At 49.4% G+C, this 11,269-nt stretch overlaps 1 protein-coding gene across 1 annotated transcript; it reads left to right on the top strand.

The window, feature by feature from the left end:
- Positions 1-9,865: 9,865 nt before the first annotated feature.
- Positions 9,866-10,758, top strand: LOC103647448 (zinc finger protein 2). Its single transcript, XM_008671988.4, has one exon. It carries the CDS (start codon positions 9,993-9,995, stop codon positions 10,404-10,406), a length of 414 nt encoding a protein of 137 aa, XP_008670210.1. The 5' UTR covers positions 9,866-9,992; the 3' UTR covers positions 10,407-10,758.
- Positions 10,759-11,269: the final 511 nt, after the last annotated feature.

The following is an 11,269-nucleotide window of genomic DNA, read 5'->3' as shown; positions in this document are numbered from 1 at the left end:
TCGTATTCAGCCACATTGTTTGATGCCAGAAAACGGAGGCGTATCACGTAGCGCACATATTTCCCGAGGGGTGAGATGAAGAGCAAGCCAGCTCCTGCTCTGGATTTCATAAGCGACCCATCGAAGTACATGGTCCAAAGTTCGGCCTGGATTGGAGCTGTCGGCAATTGGGTGTCGACCTATTCAGCCAGGAAGTCTGTCAAGACTTGGGACTTTATGGCCTTCCGAGGAGCGAATGAAAGTGTTTCCCCCATGAGTTCCACTGCCCATTTTGCTATCCTACCCGAGGCCTCTCGGCACTGGATGATCTCTCCTAGGGGGAAGGATGACACCACAATCACCGGGTGAGACTCGAAGTAGTGTCACAACTTTCGTCGTGTCAGAATCACCGCGTACAGTAGCTTCTGGATTTGCGGGTAGCGGATTTTGGTCTCGGATAGCACCTCGCTGATGAAGTAGACCGGGCTTTGGATGAGCAGTGCATGCCCCTCTTCTCGTCTCTTGACTACGACCACGGCGCTGACCACCTAAGTGGTTGCGGCTACGTAAATCAAGAGGGCTTCTCCCGCAGTGGGGGGCACCAAGATGGGCGCATTAGTAAGGAGTGCTTTAAGGTTCCCGAGGGCTTCTTCAGCCTTGGGAGTCCAAGTGAAGCGCTCGGCCTTCCTTAAGAGGCGGTACAAGGGCAATTCTTTCTCGCCAAGGCGCGAGATGAAGCGGCTTAGAGCCGCAAGGCATCCCATGACCCTTTGTACTCCTTTTAAATCTTTGATGGGTCCCATGTTGGTGATGGCCGCGATTTTCTTCGGGTTGGCCTCAATGCCTTGTTTGGAGACGATGAACCCTAGGAGCATGCCTCGAGGGACTCCGAAGACACACTTCTCGAGATTGAGTTTTACGCCCTTCGCTCTTAGACACCTGAATGTTATCTCAAGGTCAGAGAGGAGGTCGAAGGCTTTCCTTGTTTTGACAATGATGTCATCGACGTAAGCCTCGACCGTTCTGCCGATGTGCTCTCCGAACATGTGGTTCATGCACCTTTGGTATGTTGCACCTGCATTCCTCAAGCCAAATGGCATATTAGTATAACAATACATGCCAAAAGGTGTGATAAAAGAAGTCGCGAGCTGGTCGGATTCTTTCATCTTGATTTAGTGATAGCCTGAATAGGCATCGAGGAAAGACAGGGTTTCTCACCCAGCAGTGGAGTCCACAATTTGATCGATGCGAGGCAGAGGGTAGGGAACCTTTGGACATGCTTTATTTAACCCAGTGTAGTCTATGCACATCCTCCATTTCCCACCTTTTTTCTTTACAAGCACAGGGTTAGTTAACCATTTTGGATGGAATACCTCTTTGATGAACCCTGCAGCCATTAGCTTGTGGACCTCCTCGCCTATGGCCCTGCGCTTTTCTTCATCAAAACGGCGTAGGGGCTGCTTCACGGGTCGGGCACCGGCTCGGATGTCCAGTGAGTGCTCGGCGACATCCCTCGGTATGTCGGGCATGTCCGAGGGACTCCACGCAAAAATTTCGGCGTTTGCACGGAGAAAGTCGACGAGAACTGCATCCTATTTGGGGTCGAGCTCGGAGTCGATCCTGACTTTCTTGTCAGCGTTGTTGCTGGGGTCGAGAGGGACAGACTTAACCGCCTTGGCTGGTTCGAAGTTGTCGGCGTGGCGCTTCGCATTGGGCACCTCTTTGGAGAGGCGATCCAGGTCGGCGATGAGGGCTTCGAACTCAACGATGGCCTCGGCGTACTCCACACATTCCACGTCACACTCGTAAGCGTGTCGGTATGTGGATCCGACGGTGATGGTTCCCTTGGGGCCTGGCATCTTGAGCTTGAGGTACGTGTAGTTGGGGACGGCCATGAACTTGGCGTAGCACGGTCTTCCCAACACCGCGTGATAGGTCCCTCGGAACCCAACTACCTCGAAAGTGAGGGTTTCCTTTCGGAAGTTGGAGGGAGTTCCGAAGCAGACGGGCAAATCAAGTTGCCCAAGGGGCAGGACGCGCTTACCGGGGACAATCCCGTGAAAAGGTGCTGCACCGGCTCGGATCATGGATAGATCGACCCCCAAGAGACCTAGGGTCTCGGCATAGATGATGTTGAGGCTGCTGCCTCCGTCCATGAGGACCTTAGTGAGCCTAGCGTTGACGATGACGGGGTCGACGACAAGCGGGTACCTTCCTGGGCTCGGTACGCATTCGGGGTGGTCGCCTTGGTCGAAGGTAATGGGTTTGTCGGACCAGTCTAGGTAGACTGGCGTTGCTACCTTCACCGAGCAGACCTCCCGGCGCTCTTGCTTGCGGTGCCGAGCCGAGGCATTCGCCATTTGTCCGCCATAGATCATGAAGCAGTTGTGGACCTCTGGTAACTCTTCTTCCTTGTCACCCCCTTCTTGTTGTTGCCTTGGTTCTTGCCACCTTCTATCGGGGGCCCAGCCTTTTTGAAGTAACGTCGGAGCATGTCACACTCTTCAAGGGTGTGCTTGACGGGACCCCTATGATAGGGGCACGACTCCTTGAGCATCTTGTCGAACATGTTGGCCCCTCCGGGAGGCTTCCGAGGATTCCTGTGCTCGGCAGCAGCGACGAGTTCCGCGTCAACGGCGTCGTGTTTTGCTTGCGCCTTCTTCCTGGTCTTCTTCTTCGTGCCACGCTAGACGGACGCCTCGGGGACGTCTTCCTTCTGCCTTCCCTGAGGCTGCTTGTCCTTCCGAAAGATGGCTTCGACCGCCTCCTGACCAGAGGCGAAATTGGTGGCTATGTCCATCAATTCACTCGCCTTGGTGGGAGTCTTGCGTCCCAGTTTGCTCACCAGGTCCCAGCAAGTGGTGCCGGCGAGGAATGCCCCGATGACGTCCGAGTCGGTGATGTTGGGCAACTCGGTGCGCTGCATTGAAAACCGTTGGATGTACTCTCGCAAGGATTCCCCTGGCTGCTGCCGGCAGCTTCGGAGATCCCATGAGTTCCCAGGGCGTACGTACGTACCTTGGAAATTTCCCACGAAGCCCTTGACTAGGTCGTCCCAGCCGAAGATCTGCGCAGGAGGCAGATGCTCCAGCCAGGCCCGGGCAGCGTTGGAGAGGAAAAGGGGGAGGTTGTGGATGATGAAGTTGTCGTCGTCCGTCCCTCCCAACTGGCATGCCAGCCGGTAATCTGCAAGCCACAACTCCGGACTTGTCTCCCCTGAGTACTTGGTGATGGTAGTCGGGGCTCGGAACCGGGCCGGGAACGACGCCCGTCGTATGGCCCGGTTGAAGACTCGTGGACCTGGTGGTTCAGGCGAGGGGCTCCGATCCTCCTCACTGTCGTAGCGTCCCCCGCGCCTAGGGTGGTAGCCTCGGCGCACCTTCTCCTCGAGGCGGGCTCGATGGTCGCGACGGTGTTGCTCGTCGCCGAGGCGATCCCGGGCGGCAGGTGTCCTGTCTCCTGTGTGCTCGGTGTGGATCGAGGCCTCGCACATGCGTCGAGAGGACGCTGCATGATGCTCCGAGGGGCCTCACCACCCTCAGGAGGCAGAGCTCTCGGCTCGTCGGACAGCGGCGTTTTCTAGGAGGTCCTTGAGTTCACCCTAGATACGTCGCCCCTCGGTGGTGGATGGCTCCGGCATTGTTCGAAGTAGCATCGCCGCTGCAGCTAGGTTCTGGCCGGCCCCGCTGAAGGCCGGGGGCAGCCCTGCCCTGGCATCGTCAATGATACGACGTTGGACGTCCCGAGCTCGATGACGCGCTCCTCCGGCGAGTGCTCGGCCTGCCCACTCCTGCTCGATGTTTTGTCGGAGCTGCACAAGTTGCCCCGTTTCTTCATCGAGCTTGGCCTACATCTCGCGGAGTTGATCGAGCTATGTGCCCTGATCGCCCACAGGGACTCGGACCACAGCTAGCTCCCACGGGATCTCAATGCGAGACGCAGGCACAGGGGCGTCGTCATTTCCTAGCATGCCGAGGTGGTCGTCTTCGTCGTGATCCCCCTGATCGATGTGAAAACACTCGCGAGTTGGGTCGTAATCCTCGTCGCCGAGGATGTGGCCATCGTCAGAGTAGCCAGAGAGGCAGTAGTCACACGCGGACATGAAGTCTCGCATGGCACTGGGATCACTGAGTCCGGAGAAATCCCAACTGAAGTCGGGGTCGTCTTCTTCCTCGGAACCCGCGGGTCCGGAGTTTGAGATGGTCATTAGTCGGTCCCAAGTTGACCACATATGGTACCCCGGAAGGTCAGGATATGCCCTCGCGAAAGCGCTCACCGAAGCGGGGTCGCTTCGTGGATCGAAGCTGACTCTAAAGGGAACAGGATGGAAAACTGATGGTACCTCCTGGTTGATGGGCGGTGGTGAAGTTGCATCGGGGACGGAGTATGTCGTTATCTCAGGTGCGAGACTAAAGTCCGACAAGCCCCTCGCAAGGGTGCCGGCGTCATCAGTCCGCTTGGGGTTGGCACATTGCTGGGAAGCGACACCCGTCGTTGTCTCAGGTGCGAGGACAACACCCGACATGTCCCCCGCAGGGGTGCCGGTGTCGTCGGCTCGCTCTGGTCTGACAGCCGACGAGGTGTCGCCTCTTGCCTGGCCACGGTTGCTCCGTCTTCTCCTCCTCCAGCGAGGAGGGTGGCGGGGCAAACCCGGATGTTCCTCTTCTGCCACGGGGAGATGCCGTTGTCGAGTTCGCCTCCACCGGGCGAGCCAACGACCGTTGTGTTGTCATGCTGCGAGGGGAGGAGTACCATGTCGTAGCTGCCGTCGTGGGACATGAACTCGAGACTCCCGAAGCGGAGCACCGTCCCAGGCTGAAGAGGCTACCGAAGATTGTCCATCTGGAACTCAACAGGAAAGTATTTGTCAACACGCAGCAGGCCACTACCTGGCACGCCAACTGTCGGCGTTTCGGACCCGCAAGGACCCTCAACCGACTAGTGAATTTGTCGCTGCGTGTCCCTGCCCAGATGGGTGATGCAAGATGGAACACAAGAGGGAGGATGAGGCTTATATTATCTTGCACCGGGGTGCTCGTAGTAGGGGTTACAAGCGTCGCGAGAGAGAGAGGGAGAGGGTTCGGCCTTGAGGTGAGTTGTCTGAGTTAGCCTCCTCCGCGTCTCTCCCACTCTGCCTGCCTCCTTTAGGAAGGCCCTAGATATCCCCTTTTATAGATACAAGGAGATGGTCCAGCTGTACAATGGGGGTGTATCTATGTGCTAACGTGGCCGGTGGAGAAGTACTTGAGCCCTGTAGAAGCGCAGCTGGCGTTGCGGCCCAGGGTCCTGCTGACGTTTCTTTGCTTTGGTAGAGAGTTGAGAACAACCGACGTCATGGACGCACGCAGGGAACCATCATTACCTGTTACCGGAGTAATCTAGATGGGACACCGGTCTTGTTCCTTCGTAGCCTGAGGCAGCTAGCTAGGGGTAGGGTAATGATGTATCCCTTGTGGCGAGTCGGTCCGAGGCCGAGGTCGGGCGAGGCGGAGACTTCTTCCTGGGGTCGAGGCTGAGGTCGGGCGAGGTTGTGACTCCTCCCGAGGTCGAGGCTGAGGCCGAGGCCCGAGGTCGGGCGAGGCGGAGACCTTCTCCCGAGGCCGAGGCTGAGGCTGAGGCCTGAGGTCGGGCGAGGCGGAGCTCCCTATTGCGCCCGAGGCTGAACTCGGGGGAGGTCGTGACTTACTGTTGTTAGTTTTACCCTGGTGGTTGGCACAGTAGTCGGAACGGTCGTGACTTACGAGGCCTGTTGTCAGGATAAGGTGTCAGGCGATCCCCGCATTAAATGCGCATGCGATACGGTCGGTTGGTAAGGCGATTTGGCTGAGGTCGTTGTACGACAAAGTTTGCCCGAGCTTAGCCTCGGGCGAGCCGGGGGTGCGCCCGTTGCCTGAGGAGGTCCTCGGGCGAGGCGTGAATCCGTTCGGGACTACTCTTCTTGCCCGAGGCCGGGCTCGGGCGAAACGAGATCGCGTCCCTGAGGCTTCAACTTTGAACCACGCTTATCAGTCTTTACTGTCTGTTTTGAGGATGTTTTCTGGCCATGTTAAGGAGTATTGGAGGTACCCCTAATTACGGTACCCGACACTTAGCTTAGTTGTGATTGTCAGACTTGTGTGATAAACTTGTCCTGAACTTATGTTTGAGAGTTGGTAACACTTATGTTGATGAAACTTGGTATGAACATAGACATGTTTGTGAAAAACTTGTTAGATTTGTGAAATATGTGGTCTCTATTATGTATGTGATGATTATGTGATATCTGTGATGTATATGTGATGATTATGTGATATCTGTGATGTATATGTGATATATCTTTTGTTTGTTTGGATGGAATAGAAAAAACAAATAAAAAAGGGTATACTGGTTAATTTGTCGAGTGTTCGGGTCATATCACTCGGCAAAAAAGGCACACCTGGGCACCGGTAAACATTCTTTGCCGAGTGTTGTTGCCTCGGCGCTCGGCAAAGCAGAAACCTTTGTTGAGTGCCTCCTAGTGTACTCGGCAATGGCACTGACAAATGGACCCGCTGGCGACCTCTTTGCCGAGCGGTTGCGTTGAGTGTCACCTAATACGCTCGGCAAAGGGATACTCTTTGCCGAGTGTCACCTAGTACACTCGGCAAAGGCTCTGTTTCCGTTACCAGCCGCCGTGACGTAACTTTTCTTTGTCGAGTACCTTGTGACTCTCGGTAAAGATTTTGCTGAGTGCCCGATAAAAAGTACTCGGCAAAGAAGCCGTTGCCGATTTACAGTTCGCTGAGCTCTCTTTGCCGAGTGTCTCGATAAAGCCTTCGCCGAGCGGCAAAGCAGCTGATTCCGGTAGTGCATTAAAGAAGATATTCAATAGCATTGTATAGCGCTTCACAATGGACACAACGGAAGAATATATTGAGAAACTTTGATTTTAGTCTTAGGGCTAGTTTGATAATTTTATTTTTTTCAAGAGATTTTAATTTCTCAAAGAAAAATAAACTAATTTCACTTGAAAGCCCTTTTAAGTTTTTTTCTACGTTTTTGCGGCCCGATCTGTTGCTGTAGTGAGGGGCGGTTGATCTGTTGTTGGCCTGTTTGTTGTCTTTGATTCCGATGTTGTAAATATTCGATAAAACAATTTTTTAATCTTTTTACCTAGTACGCAATTCTGCAAAGTTTTTTTGTCGATCTTTTAAAGAAAAATCAAGTGCTACTGTCCAGATCTAGGCACAACTTGCCATGCACCGGCTAGAAGTCGCGCGCAGCTAGCCAGCTAGTACACTGACACCGGTCCCGCCTTGCCATACGTCCAAATGACACCATACGGGCCGACTCCGGACGCGAGATGGCGAGATGCCCGCCGGAGGACACACCCGTTCATGCGCGACGGGCGACGGCGACGGCCGCAAGCACTTGCCTTGTAGTTGCTACCTACCGCGAGCGGCTTACCTTTCTTTTTAAGATAATGGAAAATAGTTTTTTTTGCTTCAGCCTTCTTTGGAAAAAGAAGCATCAGTTAAAAAAAAGAAAACACATTCAATGTTAAAATTTAATACGAGTTTATTAAGACAGTACGCGCAAAAAGCATCTGGAATTTATTTAAGTAATTTGCATGCACGAATCTGATCTTTGAAATCATCCAATCGCCGCAATATAATCGAGTCTAGAACCGAAGCCTGTTTGCCTTTACATGCAAAAAATATTTTTGTTTGGCCATTATTATAAAGAAAATCGTTTCTTGTAAGCCAAATTACCTATCAAAAAAAATTTTTTGGTCTCTATGTGTTGCATTTAATGTATTTTAGAATCTGTTTAGTGCCTACAACTAAACAGGGTAGAGACAAAAGTTCAGTCCCTGGACTAAACTAAAGTGGACTAAACATTAGTCTAGGACTAATGGAACCAAACAGGGTCTTAGTCTTGGAACTAACGTTTAGTCAAGTGACTAAACTTTAGTCCCTACACTGTTTGGTTGCAGGGACTAAAAGTATTCAGAACGCATTAAATGACTCATAAGAAGACTAAAACGCCCCTTAACTCTCTTCCGCAATTAGCACAACTAAAATAAATATGGGGCAAAAGTTGAAATTAATATGATTTAGCCCCTTTTAGTCGCCCCTTGAGGGATCAGAGACTAAATAAGTTTAGTCCTGTTTTAGTCTTACCGTTTAGCTATTTAGGAACTAAATGAGACTAAAATAGAGAAACTTATCTTTAGTCCCTAAACAAACGAGGCCTAAATGTTGGGTCGTTTCGAACTTAGTACAAAAGCAACAAATAATCTTAGGGTCTGTTTAGTTTCTTTAGTCCAGGTACTAAATTTTAGTCGAGTGGCTGAAGTTTAGTCTCTACCTTATTTGTTTGTAGGGACTAAAAGTATTCAGAACACATTAAATGACTCATAAGAAGACTAAAATGCCCCTTAATATTCTTCCACCATTAGTGCAACTGAAATAAATAAGGGGCAAAATGTAGAATTAATATGATTTAGTCCCTTTTAGTCACATCTTGAGGGACTAGAGACTAAAATAGTTTAGTCCCACTGTTTAACTATTTAGGGACTAAATAAGACTAAAATGGAGGAACTAATCTTTAGTCCCTTAAACAAAACGGGCATTACTTCCATGCTATTTCTTTTAGTTATATTATATCCTTTGTAAGTAGCATGCATGCCCTTTTCCAAATCTTGATTTTAATAAATTTAGATACTAGTATTTTAGGCTTAGCGGCTTAACCATTTATCTTTCTAGAAACTGATTTGAGAATAATTATGTAACATGAACTTTCCCAAATTAAGAAATTGATCTTTGACCTCCATATATAAGGCCTGCCTAGAAAACGAGAAATCCTAGCTTTTTTTTCTTGCATTGGCTAAGAGTTTGGTTACATAAATACTTATTCCAGAGAACATCTTTCCATAAACCATTCTCACTACATAGTTTGAAAAGCCATTGTAAGAGACATTTGTTTTGCAAATCTGGATTTTGAATGCTCAAACCACCTTGTTTTTTAAGTTACACAAAATATTTCACTTGGTTAGTCTATTTTTCTTAAACTGGCCATTGTTTTCCAAAAAAAAAAATGATCTAAAGTATCCAAAATTTTTAAGATGTCCTTAGCTTGCATGGGATCTTATATTCGTTGTTTTGTCAGTTTGTCTGCCACTCTGGGCTGCATGCATCTCTGTAAAACGTAACGATGAGGATTCATGTCTGTTGCTTTGCATTGTACTGTATTAGTATTGACTGAACTGTTTACTTTTGTTCTAGTGTTTGGATCCATCCTTGTTTTTTAAAACTGATTTATTGATTTTGTTTATAAAAATTGGCTTTTAAAGAAATTAGCAGAAGTTGTTTGGATTCCACCTAGTTTCTTAGAAACTGGTTTTAGCTAAGGGAGACTAGCTTCTTGGTTTTTAAGAAACTGAGAAACAAGTTTTTAGAAACTAACTAAAAAACTGACTGTTCGGAGACCTTTCAGCTTTTGAAAACCAGTTCCTAAGGAACTAGGTGGATCCAAACAGAGCCTAAAACTAGTAAACTATATATATGTTGGTTGTCGTTATCTGAAACCGGTTTGATTGTTATTAGAAATTAACTACTGTCCAATAACAATAGTTGGAGTTTCTAATCACTTTATATTTGTTTAATTTGTTGTGAGACTCATGCATGCATATCTGATGAATCATTCTCATTCTCATGAGAGAAAGATATGTAAGTTTCCAAAAGTTTTAGTCTGACAGAACTTGTGCACTCGATCTGGGGTCCGGACCTGATGATTCTTGCGATCCTTATTGCCACATACCTACCAAACGGAAACGTGGGCGAGCCCTATCCACTGGCTGTACTGAGACAACCTCATCTCACGAAACAATGCAACAAAAGTTTGGAGCGCTGTATATAAATTCGCTTATTAGTACCATATGATTGCTGTTGCAAATTACGTTCCCTCTAGTCTCTACTCTAGCCCCCTCTCTCTCTCACACACACACACACCCCTATCACTTGGACTGTGCTAGTATAGGTAGCCGCCGTGTAATGGAGCAGGAGCTCAGCCTTGAGCTCACCCTCTTCCACCCCTCGGTCTCGCCGGAACCGCCGGGCTATTTCGTCTGCACGTACTGCGACCGCAAGTTCTTCACCTCGCAGGCTCTCGGTGGCCACCAGAACGCGCACAAGTACGAGCGCAGCCTGGCCAAGCGCCGGCGGGAGATCGCCACCGCCCTGCGCGCGCACGGGGCGGCCGCCACCGCCACGGGCGTCCAGGACGCCGCCGCTATGGGCTCTCGCGATGTCCCCGCCAGGCCCCAAGGCACGGGTAGCGGTGCCGACAAGAGCGCAACAAGGATGGATAAGCACAAGGCGCCTGCTGATGATGCCGCTCCCGCGCCTGCCGCGTCGAGCAACAGGAAGAGGTCGTCGGAGGAGCTGGACCTCTCCCTCAGGCTTTGATTGGTTCCTCTTCCTCGTCCACCTTTAATTGGCCCATTTGTTTACATAATTTGATCCGTATAAATGAGTGCAAGCATCTGTTTCGAGTGTGTGGTATCTCTGGATCCATCACTTCTTCCTCATGTAGTACGTTGTGCAGTTGTTATGTTCTTCCATATGATGATGCCACTTATCGGCAAGAACTGTTGTCGTTCCATGCATCCTGCTATCCAAAGGGCGCGTGTGGTATTTGGTATTCTCTTCGGTTGTGCCTTGAGTCCTCTTTGTGCGTAATTAGTTTTTGGCTCTCAATTAAAATAATAATCGAAAGGGCAGCAAGAGTTTTGCTGCGACGATGTTTGGGGCTTTTCAAGTGATTCTAAATTGCACTTATGCCATGTCAAACATTGTTCAGTTTGTGATGTATTATTATACTAGTAGTAATATATACTTCGACTCCTTTACTAGTCTAATTGATATCTCTCTCGCATCTCGTGTGCCCCAGATTATTCAGTAATATATATCTCGTTTTAAACTAAAATTGTTGTCAGTTTACTAGTACATGTATCTATTGTGCATCATTGTCAATTGACAATGGTAACTTTTTCTTGATTCACATTGAATTAATGAATCGTAGGAACTGAACTTCCTAGGATTCAAGTGACGTTTTTTCTCCCTCATCATGAGTTGCTTGGAGACTATCAATTGAACTCCATATATAGCAATGTATTCAGATTTTTTTTTCATGTGAACCACAGAAGTACATCGTCACTAATTAATTCAATTGATGAATTTGAGTGTTTCATTGTAGATTTGTTAACCCTTTTTAAACCATACACCATGTTATTTTCTCAACCTCTGTTTTCTTCCAAAATGCAGTTAGT

This window comes from Zea mays, chromosome 2 (assembly GCF_902167145.1).
Source record: "Zea mays cultivar B73 chromosome 2, Zm-B73-REFERENCE-NAM-5.0, whole genome shotgun sequence".
Lineage (NCBI taxonomy): Eukaryota > Viridiplantae > Streptophyta > Magnoliopsida > Poales > Poaceae > Zea > Zea mays.
This window is presented reverse-complemented; position numbering and strand designations above follow the sequence as displayed.

Coding starts and splice junctions, on each gene's coding strand:
- LOC103647448 (XM_008671988.4), top strand. CDS start 9,993: ATGGAGCAGGAGCTCAGCCTTGAGCTCACCCTCTTCCACCCCTCGGTC.